General features: G+C 37.7%; 2 protein-coding genes across 2 annotated transcripts; one reads left to right on the forward strand and one right to left on the reverse strand.

Annotated features, from left to right (window-relative positions):
- Positions 1-67: 67 nt before the first annotated feature.
- Positions 68-10,926, reverse strand: LOC127622874 (sarcospan-like). The gene is made up of 3 exons (XM_052096994.1): positions 10,383-10,926; positions 6,903-6,989; positions 68-1,818 (listed from the first exon to the last, which is right to left on the reverse strand). Exons 1-3 carry the CDS (start codon positions 10,635-10,637, stop codon positions 1,459-1,461), a joined length of 702 nt encoding a protein of 233 aa, XP_051952954.1. The 5' UTR covers positions 10,638-10,926; the 3' UTR covers positions 68-1,458.
- Positions 10,927-12,827: 1,901 nt separating this feature from the next.
- On the forward strand, positions 12,828-15,772 carry LOC127623280 (class E basic helix-loop-helix protein 41-like). Its single transcript, XM_052097667.1, has 5 exons — positions 12,828-13,219; positions 13,325-13,388; positions 13,548-13,655; positions 13,802-13,913; positions 14,118-15,772. Exons 1-5 carry the CDS (start codon positions 13,158-13,160, stop codon positions 15,032-15,034), a joined length of 1,263 nt encoding a protein of 420 aa, XP_051953627.1. The 5' UTR covers positions 12,828-13,157; the 3' UTR covers positions 15,035-15,772.
- Positions 15,773-16,076: the final 304 nt, after the last annotated feature.

Consider the following 16,076-nt stretch of genomic DNA (forward strand, 5'->3'; position numbering starts at 1 on the left):
AAATATTTTTTAAATAATATTTAATTGCAGAACAACAAATACTATGATGATGTTTATATACTTTAGAGTTTAAACAATATGGCATAATTTCTTTCAAATGAATTTTTTTTTTTTTTTTGTTTGTTTTTTGCATTGTTCTTAACAGGTTTCAGGAGATTTACACTGCTAGGAAAGTGATTATTTATAAAGTACAAGAGAAAGTTTTCCTTTATGGTAGTTGCAGTTTTATAGTAATATTATTATATGAATATTATTTGATCAAATGTGTTTGAGATAGGATACACAGAATTGATTTTTGGAAACGATACAATGAAGGATTATTTCACATTGACATCATGGCAGAAACTAAAAAGCATGTAAATCACTTAATCAATTTTAAAGGACATTTGATCTGAAGATGAGGAGAGAGTTATGTAAATGTCTTTAATTAGAATTAGAGTCATATAAAGCATTCATTTAGGGCTGTTTTTTTCCCTCCCATGCCAAAGCATCATGTTGTATCTCTTCCTAACACTAGATTGATGGACGTCTTTGAAGAGACATGACTTTTGATGAGCACAGAGCGTAATGCATTAGTTTTCAAGTTGAATACTTGTTTAATTTTTACTCTACTACAAGTTCAAAATAAGTTTTAGACTTCTATGGCAAATTCATCATACATTGTAAAATAAAAAAAGACGGAAGAGAATTATTCAGTTTCATGTAGCTTGAGGCAGTGACCTGCTGTTTGTCCAAGAACCCCTTTAAACCCCCCCCAGCCCATAACACTAGTAATTACATTGTAATCTCATGGCAAGGCAATAGTCAACAACATTTCCTTGTGGCTATGAAAAAAAACAAGTAAAAAACGTATTAGAAGATATAATAAGCAGTAGAAATGCTTAATTATTTGGGGGGGTTGCAAAGTCACACCATTGTCAGCTTTAAAGATTAAGATGTATAAGCAATAAACCCAGCAATTGTCTGACAAATATATAATTTCATTGAAAAGAAGCTTGAAGCTCACTGCACATCAACAGCATAATGTTTCCATTTTAGCTGAAATGATTACACATTGATGTGTTTTTCTTTGACTAAGCAAACAATTAAGACTGGCGATTAAATTAAAATACTGTTTCCATTGCAGAAACAACAACTGATAGTGCTGTTCATTTTCTTGAAACGACAGGTCTTGTTTTGCGTCATGTACTAGTTTCAGAGATAAAAAATACCCTCCTTGGCAGTGGCAAAGCTAAAGATGGTTTACATTGATCAGTGGAAATTTTCAAAAAGCTAATGTAGAAAAATACCTTTGAAAAAAAATCACATAAAACTTTCCACAATTGTGTAGTATTGCAATACAAACACAGCCTCAATCAATTGCTCAATCGTTTGCCGTTGGGGCAGATATTGCAGCAAATAGTTTCCTTCCTAAATGCACAAACACACCCACACTCCACATGATCACGTCTCAGTGCCCTAAACTTTCTGCCACTGCTGGGCAGAAGGGGATCCTGTCTGTAGCCCTGCAAAAAACACCTGGTAGCGGTGCTTCCATATCATGAAGGCCCCCACCAGGCAGACAATGGCCTGAGCCAGGTTCAGGACCATCTGCAGAAGGTTGTACATTGGTAGTGTGCTCCTGATGGCACTGCAGTCTGTCACACCACTGTAGTTAAAAGTACGGGCAATAGGATCTTCACGGTCCAGGGTACACATGCAGTCATTTCCTATTTCCTCGCAGGTAAGGCCTTTAGAAAGGGCAAAGTGGTGGCACTGAAAGGCAATGACCAGCACGGAGATGACAAGCCCCACTGTGCACAGGAGGAAGTAGAGGAGCTGGAAGGAAGTGAGAGAGTGGCTAGAGTCATTTTTAATGGTTAAAGGGTGAATCAACCCAAAATCAAACCTGTGTCATCAATCATGCACCCTCATGTTGTTCTAAACCCTTATGACTTCTTTGTTCCCTGGAACTCAAAATGAGATGTTAGATGGAATGTTAGCTTCAGTCACCTTTCACATTCATTGTATGGAAAAAAGATGCTAACGTTGTAACATCTTCTTTTGTGTTTCACAGATGCAAAGTCATTTGGGTTTCAAACACATGACGGTGAATAAATGATGATAGAATTTTATTTTTGAGTGAATTATCCCATTAAGGCAAAGCAGTGCTTTGCAGAATATGTAGGTGCAGGGGCACTAATATAACTTTGATTAATAGGAAATTCTGCATACTTCCATGACCTGAAATCTAATTTTTAAATGGATTAAATGAATGGAAATTAACAAGTTTAAATAGGCTAAAATGTCCATATACTTGTTCAATTAAGCTGAAATGTGTGTCTTGATGACTCATTGACTGCCAATGTCAATGGTCCATTAAATATTAACGGGATGCATAATTAAAGAACAGTTTTGATAAAAATAATTATTTCATTCTAGACCTGCTGCCGGATAATCTGAAAAAAGCAGCAAAGCAGCTCTATTGAAAATACCAAACCAGTACACTTAAAATCAACTTCATAAATTTTTGTTTGAGATGAGAAGTGATATTCAACAAAGTCATCAGAAAGTGATAAGATCACATTGCTATTAAATGTTCAAATGGATTCAGACTTCTAATGGATGGTGTTCACTCAGTGTGATTTTTAATGCTTGCTCAATTAATTTAATCTTGCTAATGCAATGCAATTATTAAGCATTTGGTCTAAACTAAATTTTATTGTGTTTTATCTATCTATGTTTACTTCGTACAGTTGTGTTGGGACTATGTGAATATTATTTATTGGATTTATGTATTACTTAATTCAGTCAAGGGATTTACATTTCACAGTATGCTTTGATGGGACTGAATTGAGAGATTACATTTTAAAATTAAGTTTTATTTGAATATATTTCTATGCAAAATGAAACAAATAGGAGACTTGTTATGTTGGACTTGTTGGCAACAAGTGGCAAGGTTCAATAGAGAGTTACAGTGGATATAAAATTCTACACACCCCTGTTAAAATGCCAGGTTCTTGTGATGTAAAAGAATGAGATAAAGATAAATCATGTCAGAACGTTTTCCACCTTTAAGGTGACCTATAACGTGAACAATTCAATTGAAAAACAAACTGAACTCACAATAAACTGATTGCATAAGTGTGCACACTCTTAAACTAATACTTTGTTGAAGCACCTTTTGATTTTATTATAGCACTCAGTCTTTTTGGGTAGGAGTCTATTAGCATGGCACATCTTGACGTGGCAATATTTGCCCACTCTTCTTTGCAAAAGCATTCCAAATCTGTCAGATTGCAAGGACATCTCTGGTGCACAGCCCTCTTCAGATCACCCCACAGATGTTCAATTGGATTCCGGTCTGGGCTCTGGCTGGGCCATTCCAATACGTTAATCATCTTCTGGCGAATCCATGCTTTTGTGGATTTGGATATGTGCTTTGGGTCCTTGTCGTGTTGAAAGGTGAACTTCCTCTTCATTTTCAGCTTTCTAACGGATGCCTGAAGGTTTTGTGCCAAAATTGCCGGGTATTTGGAACTGTTCATAATTCCCTCCACCCTGACTAAGGCCCCGGTTCCAGCTGAAGAAAACCAGCCCCAAAGCATGATGCTGCCACCACCATGCTTCACTGTGGGTATGGTGTTCTTTGGGTGATGTGCAGTGTTGTTTTTGCGCCAAACATTCCTTTTGGAATTATGGCCAAAAAGTTCAACCTTGGTTTCATCAGACTATAACACATTTTCCCACGTGCTTTTGGGAGACTTGATGTTTGTTTTTGCAAACTTCAGCCGGGCTTGGATTTTTTTCTTTGTAAGAAAAGGCTTTTGTCAGTACTTGCCAGAAATTCCTGCAGTTCTTTTAATGTTTCTGTAGGCCTCTTGGAAGCCTCCCTGACCAGTTTTCTTCTCGTCTTTTCATCAATTTTGGAGGGATGTCCAGTTCTTGGTAATGTCTCTGTTGTGCCATATTTTCTCCACTTGATGATGACTGTCTTCACTGTGTTCCATGGTATATCTAATGCTTTGGAAATTCTTTGTACCCTTCTCCTGACTGATATCTTTCAACAATGAGATCCCTCTGATGCTTTGGAAGCTCTCTGCGGACCATGGCTTTTGCTCTTAGATGCAACTAAGAAAATGTCAGGAAAATCCTACTAGAACAGCTGAACTTTATTTGTGATTAATCAGTCACTTTAAATGATGGCAGGTGTGTAATGACTTCTATTTAACATGAGTTTGAATGTGATTGGTTAATTCTGAACACAGCCACATTCTCAGTTATAAGAGGGTGTGTGCACACTTATGCAACCAGGTTATTGTAAGGTTTTTAATTAAAACATTTCCCCTACGAAGATTTCAGTTTGTTTTCAATTGAATTGTTCACATTATAGGTCACATTAATAGTGGAAAAGTTTCTGACATGATTTATCTTTGTCTCATTCTTTTACATCACAAAAACCCGCCATTTTAACAGGGGTGTGTAGACGTTTTATATCCACTGTATATGAAAATTGGTTATTCTGAGTTATATTAACTCATGTCATTTAGGTTTTCACTACACAAAGTATTTGAGTAGAGCCTACATTTTAATTTCATATTAAGGAAACTCATTTGCATTGTGTGGAACTAATATCAACAATTGAATTAAGCTAAACCAACTATACAATTTATCCACATTGTTGATACTTGGTTTTGCATTTTATTTAGTAGAATATTTAGTTATTATTTAATACTATTCAGATGTTGTTTTTTTTTATTCTCACTCTGTCAGTTTCTTTTATCTCATTCCATATGTATGTACAGTTTGTTCCATATGTATGTACAGCTGTGGCCAAAAGTATTGGTAGTGACATAAATGGTAGTGACATAAATTAAGTATTTGCTTATTCTTTTTTCAGATGTTTCTATGGTATACTGGAAAACAATGATAAGCATTTCATAAGTTTTAAAGGCTTTTTTTTGGCAAAAACATTCAATATATGCAAATTGTCAATATTTACAGTGTTGTCCCTTGTTCTTCATAACCTCTGCCATTCACTTTGGCATGCTGGATATCAGCTTCTGTGCCAAATCCACTCGCCTTTTGAGGACTGACCACAGGTTCTCTATGGGATTATGATCCAGGGAGTTGCCTGGCCACGGATGCAAAATTTAAATGTAATGATCTACGAGCCACTTCATTCTCACTCTTGCCTTGTGACATGGTGCTCCATCATGCTGGAAAATGCACAGTTCATCACCAAATTGCTCCTGGATCGTTGGGAGAAGTTGCTCTTGCAGGACGTTTTGATACCATTCTTTTACTGCCACTGCCTTGGATGAAAAGCAACACCACACATGGATGGTCTCAGGATGCTTCACTGTTGGCACGACACAGGACTCATGGTAGCGTTCACCTTTTCTTCTCCGGACTATCAATTTTCCAGATGTCCCAAACAGTCGGAAGGGGGCTTCATCAGAGAAAATAACTTTGCACCAGTCTTCTGCTGTCCAATCCTTGTACTTACTGCAGAATTCCAGTCTGTCCTTGATGTTTTTCTTGGAGAGAAGGGCCTTCTGTGCTGCCCTTCTTGACACCAGGCCATTGCCCAAAAGTCTTCGCCTCACAGTGCGTGAAGATGCACTCACACCAACCTGCTGCCGATATTGAGCAAGTTCTGCACTGGTGGTGACATGATTCTGTAACTGACTCCTCAGGAGGAGACTGTCCTGGTGCTTGCTGGACAGTCTTTGACATCCTGAAGCCTTCTTCACTGCAGTTGAACCTCTCTCCTTGAAGTTCTTCAGGATCTGGTAAATGGTTCTTTCAGGTGCAATATTCTTTGCAGCAATTTCCTTGCATGTGAGGCCATTTTGATGCAAAGATGATGGCTGCACGTCTTTTTTTAGAGGTAACCATTGCGAACAAGAACACAATGATTGGCAGCATCTCTGCCCTCCTTTTATAGCAATTAGTCTGCTCTTATAATCCAATCAGAATGATAGAGGGATTTCACCTGACTATTATTTGTTCACACTTTCCCAGGTGCTGCTGATATGATTAGTGAAATGATGTTAGCTGGTCATTTTGTGCCAGTGCCAAAAAACAGTGAAATTAGTTTTTTTGTGATAAAGTAATTTTTTTTGGCCAATGACGCATTTTTCAATATTTTAAAATGCATCTGATCACTCTGCACAATAATCTAGAAACAATGTGAATCAACACCACAACAACTGAAACAGAAAACTTTGCGAAACACAACATTTATGTCACTGCCAATACTTTTGGCCATGGCTGTATATATGTATGTATGTGAAAAATTATGTATAGTGGCCCCAAAATGTATATGGACACTTTTGGACACTTAAGCCACATTTATAATGTATGAATTGCATTGCATAAGATAACAAAATATAATATAACCAAGTGGCATCTGCAAACAAATTATGCCAGAACTTTTCCCAGAACTTTACTTTTATAGACAATGTAAGTCCTCCTCAAGTTCACACAGATGCTCTAGCAGAGTAACCACGGGTGTAGTTCAGTATTTTAACTTTAGGTATGTTCTAATAGCATTTGACAACCAAGAATTCTCCAAATACCCTTTAATGGTATAATGGATATTTAATTGATATATATATATATTTTTGCTTTGCTGGAAATGTATACTTGTGCTATCTGTCTTTTCATTAAATGCCTCTTGGTTTGATATTGTTTTATATAATGCAAAGGCATTCATGCATTTTAAATTGTGCCAGAAAGTGTCCATGTACTTTCTGGGGCCACAATATAAGTATGTCTTCTATAAAGCACTTTGCAAACACTGCTTTAAAACTGCAATGAAAATAAAGTGTTACTTACTGTGTGTTATGTAACCAGCTCATGTACAAAGTCCATTTGACATGTATTTACAAATACCAGCAATGTGCAATGTGTTTTACCTTTGTGATAAATTGTGCTGATGCTCTCTCATCATGTACTCTGGTAATGCAGAAGAGAATTAATCCCACCAGAGACACCACGCACATCTGCAAAACACAATGCAGTGGATTTTTTATAGATCTGCTGTCACCAAATCTTGCATCATATTTGAAAAAAATCATGCGTGCATATTGAACCATTTTAGTTACAGCGGTTTGAGCATGGCAGCCTCTACACGAACATCATTATCATGTTCATTTTACAATCTGTTGTTGAAAAATGTTGCCATTGTTGCCAATTTATGAACAGATACCAGTCTACTGGATTGCTCTAATCTCATTTGCATTGCAGCAGGCCTCCTCAGTTCTGTGACTGCTAGGCTTGTCATGATCCACCCATAACCCTTATTGTAATCAGCATTGTGCAACTCAGCATTCAGTTGTCATCTGATAATACATTGACTGCCGTTGCAAATTGAATAGTTTGACCCCCCCACCCTCCAATATATCCTTATCTCTCATGCTCTTTATCTCACTTTTTTATTCTGTCTCTCTCTCTATTCCCCGCTCTTTCTCTCACATGATTGGAGTCTTGTGACTAACGTCTGGTCTCTAATTTGATTGTTTTTCCCAAGTTCTGAAGCGGAGAGGCAGAGTTGGAGAAGTCTTGGTGACCTAAGCATTTTTCTTCAGGAACAGCAGCACTGGACTCGTGAGGCTGATCTTGAGATGCCAGTACACAAAGATGATCAACCTCATAACTCCGATTCTGTGTGTGAGTCTGAATGTGTGTATCCAACAACATAGGCCTCCAACACATTGCTTCACAATATTGCCACATTAGAAAATAGATTTTCTGATGAAATGTCTGCATACAAATTGTTTATAAATACTGTGATTCAGATAAAATAAGGATTAACATTCTGCAAAAAGTCTTGATTATAAAAACTTGCCACAGTGTCATGCTTGAAGGCACACCATGAACAATTAACTAACTTGTGTTTAAGTTACATAATAGATAAAACAAAATCATCATAACTGTAAGAGAAAAGAATGTTAAAATGGGACAGTAAAATACAGTATACACACACACACACACACACATATATATATATATATATATATATATATATATATATATATATATATATATATATATATATATATACCGGCAGCCAAAAGTTTGGAATAATGTACAGATTTTGCTCTTAAGGAAATAAATTGGTACGTTTATTCACCAAAGTGGCATTCAGTATTCATAGTCAGGACATTATTAACACGAACAATTACTATTACAATTTGAGTTTGAATTTTTACTACTTCAAAGAGTTGTCATCAAAAAATCCTCCACGTGCAGCAATGACATCTTTGCAGACCCTTGGTATTCCAGCTGTCAGTTTGTCCAGATACTCAGGTGACATTTCACCCCCACACTTCCTGTAGCACTTGCCATAGATGTGGCTGTCTTGTTGGGCACTTCTCACGCATCTTACATTCTAGCTGATCCCACAAAATCTCAATGGGATTAAGATCCATAACAATCTTTTCCAATTATCTGTTGTCCAAGGTCTGTTTCTTTGCCCACTCTAACATTTTCTTTTTGTTTTTCTGTTTCAAAAGTGGCTTTTTCTTTGCAATTCTTCCCATAAGGCCTGCACACCTGAGTCTTCTCTTTACTGTTGTACATGAAACTGGTGTAAAGCAGGTAGAATTCAATGAAGCTGTCAGCTGAGGACATGTGAGCTGTCTGTTTCTCAAACTAGAGACTCTGATGTACTTATCCTCTTGTTTAGTTGTACATCTGGTCTTCCACATCTCTTTCATTCCTTGTTAGAGCAAGTTGTCCTTTGTCTTTGAAGACTTTAGTGTACACCTTTGTACACCTTTATTTTTTTTTTAGCAATTTCAAGCATTGTATAGCCTTCATTCCTCAAAACAATGATTGACAAATAGTTTCTAGAGAATACTGTTTCGTTATGGCCATTTTTGACCTAAGATTGACCTTAAGACATGCCAGTCTATTGCATACTGTGGCAACTCAAAAACAAACACAGACAATGTTAAGCTTCATTTAACGAACCAAATAGCTTTCAGTTGTGTTTAATATAATTGCAAGTGATTTTCTAGTAGCAAATTGGCAATTTAGCATGATTACTCTAGGATAAGTTGTTGGAGTGATGGCTGCTGGAAATGTCTAGATTTTATAAAAGAAATCCTTTTTTCAATAGTGATGGTGCTGTTTTTACATCCTGACTATACTTTGTGATCAGCTGAATGCCACTTTGGTGAATTAAATTACCAATTTCATTCAGAAACAGCAAAATCTGTACATTATTCCAAACTTTTGGCCACCAGTGTGTATATATATATATATATACACACACACACACAGAGTTGGGGAGTAACAGAATACATGTAACAGGAATGTGTATTTAAAATACAAAATGTAAGTAACTGTATTCCACTACAATTACAACTGAAATAATTTGTAATTAGAATACAGTTACATTAAAAAAGTATTTTGATTACTGAAGAGATTACTTTGCATTTTATTTTCATTTATTTCATTTAGTATTTAGTTCTTTCAGATGGAAAACATTTATACATATAAATGATTTATTTCTGAAAACCACATCTGCCATTTTTTTGAATGAAAAACTGTGTACTGCATGCCATTCCAAAGTCAATCCATGCAAAGACACTGTATATTAAAGCACTCTTTCTCTTGTCACGTACTGTATGCGACTGAACATGCATGCCTATACCCAGCCTTTGTACAGAGCTGGCTTGTATCCTTTAAAGATGTTTTCATCTGTCTGTAAAGGTACTGACTTGACTTATTCTTTTAAGAGCTGTCAAAGCAAACAAACAAAAGCAGTATTTTTAGAATGAAGCTGAGGAACCTCCTGATAATGTAAGTAATTTGCTTTCAATAAGCTATTGGAACACGTCTACAACGTGTATGTTACACATTTAAACTTTCATGTCTGTTTACTTAACTTTAAAACTTACAATCTGTTATTTAGTCTTTACAGACTTTATATTTTTCTGAGCAAATTTAAGCAGTAGTTTGAAAATTATTCAGGTGTAAATTATTTTTACATTTCCGCAGACCACTTTCAGAGTACGATTAGCACTTGTGGGTGTTTATCTTTAGTGCAGATTACTTACACTATGACACTTTCTTTTGGTGATCTTCATATCAGCTTTACTCAGAATTCCATCTAATATGTTCTGAATGTAGTTACTAGTCTTGCTAAAATATGATTTTTAACTTAGAATGCATGCACACCCACACATAATAGTTAGTTTCTGTAACAGCATACTTATGAACATTCTTACTGTTTATGTAAACAGTAATGCTTATGAACAGTATGGCCATGTGGCCAATGGATCCATAAGGTATTTTGCTGAGATGGCCTCATGCATGGCCCCACAAAAGTAAACAAGGCATGCCGGGAGTTGAGGAAGAGGATGATGAAGAGCAAGAAGACTGCTTACAATTATGCCGGCCCAGTGGGGTGTCTCCCTTGCTAGCAGAGAGGGGCTAATGGCCATCATGAGGAAGGCCACGCCTGCTATTGCGATACCCAGCAGAAGCTGTAGAAGAGCGACCAGCAAAGGAAAACGGCAACCACAACACATTTGGGCTTCCTCCACAGCTGGGCCTCCGGTTTCTGCTTTTCCCTTCTTCCCATTGCCAAGGGGTGCATTGCCTCCTCCAGAGGACCCCACTGGACTCTTCCCGGACCCCATAATTCCTCGTCACTTGGGCTGAGGTTCTTAATCTTCCTTTGAGGCAAACTGGAAGTTCTCGCTCCCTCCCTCTGTCTTTTTGTTCTTTCTTTTCTTACTTGCTTGGAGCCTCTTTTGCACTCCTTAGCCTGACTGTTCTCTGCCACCCCCTGCCCTGCCCTGCCCTTCCCTCCCTCCTCACTGGAGCCCTCGCTCTGTGTGAACCTTGCTCGAGTGCTGCTGTTCGAAAACATACAAGGCTCTGAACTAATATGGAAAACATTTGGAGCAGATTCCACAAGCAGTGTGAGAGCCACATATAGAGCAGAACAGAGCTGAGGAAGGAAAACTGAGAGATGGGAGGGGAGGAAAGGGGAGGGAAGACATAAAGGGGGGACTCCAACACACGACAACGACTCCCTAAAACTCAGAAGTAAAAAGGGATTTTACAGAGTGCAAGAGAGGCACAGTTAATGTCAAGCATTGGCAAAAACACTTCCTGTTGCTGGCGGACATGTGGGCGAGTTGAGTCCTGCCACACACTGTGCAATCTACTCAGAACAGCCTGAAGTCAGTCACATGATTTTGATGAGGTTATGTGACCTGCATGCATGTGAGAGGGTTACTGTTAATCTTAAACTGTTATGAATATTATAAGACAGTGCAGCTCATTTTGCTTTGTTAATTATGTAGATATGTGCATGTGTGCTGCACCTAAATAATGTGTGTCTCTATTCAAGAATACTTTCTTAAAAATCTTTATTTTTAATACTCTGCAGACGTTGATTACAGCTTTATCAAGAGTTTATCATTTTCAACCACACTATATTGAGACCTTGTATGTGCTGTTGTGTTATGTCACACCTCAGTTCAGATTGTATGTACAGTATAAGCAAAGAAATCTCAATAGGCCTCCATTCAAACTAAAACATGGCCAACCTAGTAGTTATTTTTGTTGCAATGCATGGAACTTTATAAATTAAAATTGCAAATATTTCCTTAGCAAACTGTTGAATGAAAAATTCAAATTGATCCAGTTTATTCCAGTAAAATAAATGCAGTTTAAGCCTTGACAATTAAGAATTTAATAAACCTCAGGTCTTTAGTGACCTGGGACCTCATTCCACCCCTGTAGTGCATCCATTTGTTGTTCCAATACCTTTTTAGTATTCCTCAAACTTATTCTTATAAATAATGCAACACAAAATAAATGCCAAAACTGTAAAAAATATATATAGGCTATATATTTTAAAATCACAGGATATCTATTTCTTCGTTTATTACAAGAAAATGTATTACTATATTCATACAAATGACTGAGTATCATGTTGATTTTCTGTGTGACAATGGTCAATTATCAGGATCCTAAATGCATGTGACCATATACATATTATACCTGCTATTTCTTACTCAAGGTGGAGCTGATGTTTCAGTGAATGGCTTGTTTACATTTGACAATGCTATTTGACGAAGAAACAACGTGGAAGTAAACTATAGCAAGTACAACACATGAACAGAATTATATGGCTTTTGACATTTAGGTGTTCTACTGAAAATGTAAGTTCATCTTTTTAGACTCAAATATTGCCTGGGAAAATACACATGTGTAGCTTATGTGCATTTAATGTGTAGATTATGTGTTATGTGTAGCTCAAGACAGCCAGGTTTGTCTCACACAATTTTAGTGTGGAAGTAATGAAACCTGTTTGTTTCACCTCTTTGATACACTATATGAAAAATAAAACATGAAAATCAATAAGAATATATTCTATATTGTTATTTTCTAATTGTCTTGAAAATGGTGCTATGAAAATGTTACACTATAGGCCAATGGGAATTTTGTAGATCCATTTGTAATAGATATACATGCCAGGCTGCTAAATATCCGAGTATGTACTGTAATTATGTTTAGTGAAATACTCATGCATGTATGGGTTAAGAGTGTTATGTAAGTGGCAATGTTGAGAATGCAAAATTATTTTTATCTTAATTTTCTACACCGAAAATAGTGTGCTTCATGAGGTAACATATTATTTAGTATGTCTGAATCATCCTAAATAAATTATGTCATACCAACAATAATAATAATTGTTAATAATAATAACGTGTAGGTGTGTCCAAACAGAGATAGACAAAATTTCTCTATTCTTCTTGAGACTTAAAATCTTATCCTTAAAAATAAAATGTATTTCATTCTTTGGAGTGATATACTGTGGTTTATCGTTTCATCAAACGTCTGAAATTCTATGCAAATCTCTTTAGAAGAGATCGAGAGCCCGTTTCATTTCCAGACTCTCAAGCTGGTGCAGTTTACACGTGAGTCAGCGCGCGGTTCCTGCTGGAGGCCCGCGTGCGCTGTCACGCGCAGAGTGAGTGCGCGAGAGTGTTGGGCAAAGTGGCAGCTCATTCGAGTGCGCGCGCGCGCACACACATCATCATTCCGAGGTGCTGCGCGATACCGGACACAACGCGCTGCCGCTCCGCTTATACTGGAATAACAAAACATCGCAAAAGAATAGCACAAGAAAGTGGAACAAAGTTATGGATGAAAGAATACCGAGAGTGCAGGGCAGACAGTTCCTGGATCAAGCAGATTTATTGGGGTAATTTTTATGTTCGGATTGTTTTGTTAACGCTAACTGATATTTACGTGTCAAATGTGTGAGGTTGGTGGCGAGATTAATGGATTTGCTTTGCTTGTTTTATAGTGTTGAATATTCGTCTCTGTACATGTGCAAATCGAAAAGAGGGATGAAGAGAGAAGAGGGAAAGGTAAGCAAACTGTGGACCCGTGATGAAAACGTGATGTCTGTCAGATTCAGATAACACGTTTGGTGTCACTTGCTATCAAGGATCCGAGTGCTCATATTAATTGTTACCTTTGGGAATATTTTTTCCCCTGCATTGACAATGGCTGCTTCTAATTCACAGGATGCTTACAAGTTACCACACAGACTGATAGAGAAAAAGAGGAGGGACAGAATAAATGAATGTATTGGACAACTGAAAGATTTATTACCTGAACACCTCAAACTCACGGTAAGCTAAACTGAACTTTGTTCAAGCATGTGAAAATGTGGTGTATTTGATTTTATCTCAGTCACATAAGCAAACTTATGAAGTAGGCCTATGTAAAAGGTATAGATCTTGAAATCAGTTAAGTAAATGTTTGTTATGTCTGACAGACCCTGGGTCACTTGGAAAAAGCAGTTGTTCTTGAATTGACGCTCAAGCATTTGAACGCTTTGACAGTTGTCACAGAGCAACAGCACCAGAAGATCATCGCTTTGCAGAATGGTAGGCTGAATTACATAATCACAAACAACGAACCCACACAGTTGCAATCAGAGAAACATCAATACCACATTAATTATAGAATCAATCTATCTATCTATCTATCTATCTATCTATCTATCTATCTATCTATCTATCTATCTATCTATCTATCTATCTATCTATGCCTATTTATATGACAAGATTTCTTTCTCATTTATATGACAGGACGATCGTTGAAGTCCTCTCTCCAGGCAGACTTGGACGCTTTTCACTCAGGCTTTCAAGCTTGTGCCAAAGAGGTCCTACAGTATCTGAACAAGGTGGAGAACTGGACGGCGCGCGAGCAGAGGTGCACGCGATTCATCAACCACTTGCACAAAGTTTCCGCGCAGTTCCAGCCGGGCGCGAGACTCCTGCAGCAGCCGTCGCCGTGCGACGACTCTCAAGAGCGGGAAACTCAGAGAGATGCTCAAGCCAACTGCGTCCCCGTCATCCAGAGGACTCAGAACCTCGAGCTGAACGAGAACGACACGGACACCGACAGCGGCTACGGAGGAGAGGCGGAGAAAGGCGACGGTAAATGCGAGAAAGGATTCGACGCGGCGAAAGGAGTTAAAATCAAGCAGGAGTTCGGAGACGAGCGCGTCACCAAGAAACCCAAAATGAACTGGTCTGCGAGCGGTGCGTCTTGCGCAGATTCTGCCCATAACCGGCCGGACGTGGCGTTTATGAACTCATTAATGGGAATGACCGGTGGACAGCAAACGCCGTTTTGCATGCCGTTTTATTTCATAAACCCGTCCGCGGCGGCATCGTACATGCCTTTATTTGACAAAAGTCATTTGGAGAAGCTTGTGTATCCAGCAGCTGCAGCTGCGGCGCTGACCACCCCGTTCCCCTGGCTTTACCCCGGGATCCCCGCGCACGCGTCTGCCGCGGCCGCCGCAGCCATCGCGTTCCCCGGAGTTTCCCTAGATAAGAGCACGGTATTTGACTCAGCATCCTCTCAAGACAACGACCCGACATCTCCCGATGATGAGATGTCAAACGAGGTCGAGCTGGCCTCTCCTGTGTCTGGGGAACATGGCTCAGAGAGTGACGCTGGTCATCTGCCCCAAAGAAACGAAAATGATGCTACATAAAGCTAGACATTTTGGTAACACTTTACAATAGGGTTCTATTCGTTAACATTAGCTAATGCATTAGGTATCATTGAACAAACCATGAACAATATATTTTTTACAGCATTTATTAATGTTTGTTGATGTTAGTTAATGTAAATATTATTGTTCATAGTTAGTTCATGCTGCAATAACTTATGTTAACAAAATGCTATACAAATGCCTATATGTTGAAAGTAACATTAACCAATATTAATAAAAGCTGTAAAAGTATTGCTTATTGTTAGTTCATGTTAACTAATGTTATTAACTAGTGTTAACAAATGGAACCTAATTGTAAAGTGTTACTGATATTTTAATCTCTAGTTTGCTTGTATAATTGCTTCTATTTATCTGTTCCTTAATTTAATTGCCACTATTGAGTATTAAACAAAGGCTGTTTATTTTTTATTATTATTTTTTTTTTCATTATTAAATTAAGTAGACGAAAAACCAAGTCTCACAACAAATTTGCTATTTAGTTTTTAAGGGGAGAATGGGGACGTTGTAACAGCCATTTGAAGATATTTGAATGAAAATCAAAACCTGATGGACCTTTACGTCTTGCCATCCAACAGCATATTGGTTATGACTGAAAATATGTACAAATCTGAGACTTTGATCTGGGATTATGTTGTTGTGATTGTTTTTTTTTATTTTATTTTTAATAATAAAAAAAAAAAACATAGTTTAGTGCAATACGTCATAATCATCTTTAAGCTATAGAACACTGCTTATGTAGCGGGAGTTCTTTTCAAAGATTTGGAATTCACATATTGGACATATTGGATGTAATGTCTGATACTGACCTCAAGCAGGCTGGTGTGACTGCTGCCGTATTTGTCAGATAACTTTCTCTTTGCTAGTCAGACTGGAAACAGTCATGTTTTCTCTTTTAATGTTCAGTGCTTGAAAGAGTTACTTAAATACCTCAACATTCTTTGAGATGCTCCTCTGGTAGGGGTGGTGATAAACATCATGTGAGCAGCAATCCTCTGATGTAATGTTACAGCACCCCCGTCTC

This window comes from Xyrauchen texanus, chromosome 29 (genome assembly GCF_025860055.1).
Source record: "Xyrauchen texanus isolate HMW12.3.18 chromosome 29, RBS_HiC_50CHRs, whole genome shotgun sequence".
In the NCBI taxonomy this organism is placed as follows: domain Eukaryota; kingdom Metazoa; phylum Chordata; class Actinopteri; order Cypriniformes; family Catostomidae; genus Xyrauchen; species Xyrauchen texanus.

What these genes read in the sequence shown, in the direction of transcription:
- LOC127622874 (XM_052096994.1), bottom strand. Translation starts at nt 10,637, where the DNA reads ATGGGGTCCGGGAAGAGTCCAGTGGGGTCCTCTGGAGGAGGCAATGCA. An exon ending in CCCACTGGGCCGGCATAATT is followed by an intron (nt 6,990 to 10,382) that starts GTAAGCAGTCTT and finishes TGTGTTTTGCAG; the next exon opens with ATGTGCGTGGTGTCTCTGGT. An exon ending in CAGCACAATTTATCACAAAG is followed by an intron (nt 1,819 to 6,902) that starts GTAAAACACATT and finishes ACTTCCTTCCAG; the next exon opens with CTCCTCTACTTCCTCCTGTG.
- LOC127623280 (XM_052097667.1), top strand. Translation starts at nt 13,158, where the DNA reads ATGGATGAAAGAATACCGAGAGTGCAGGGCAGACAGTTCCTGGATCAA. An exon ending in TGAAGAGAGAAGAGGGAAAG is followed by an intron (nt 13,389 to 13,547) that starts GTAAGCAAACTG and finishes TCTAATTCACAG; the next exon opens with GATGCTTACAAGTTACCACA. An exon ending in GATCATCGCTTTGCAGAATG is followed by an intron (nt 13,914 to 14,117) that starts GTAGGCTGAATT and finishes TTTATATGACAG; the next exon opens with GACGATCGTTGAAGTCCTCT.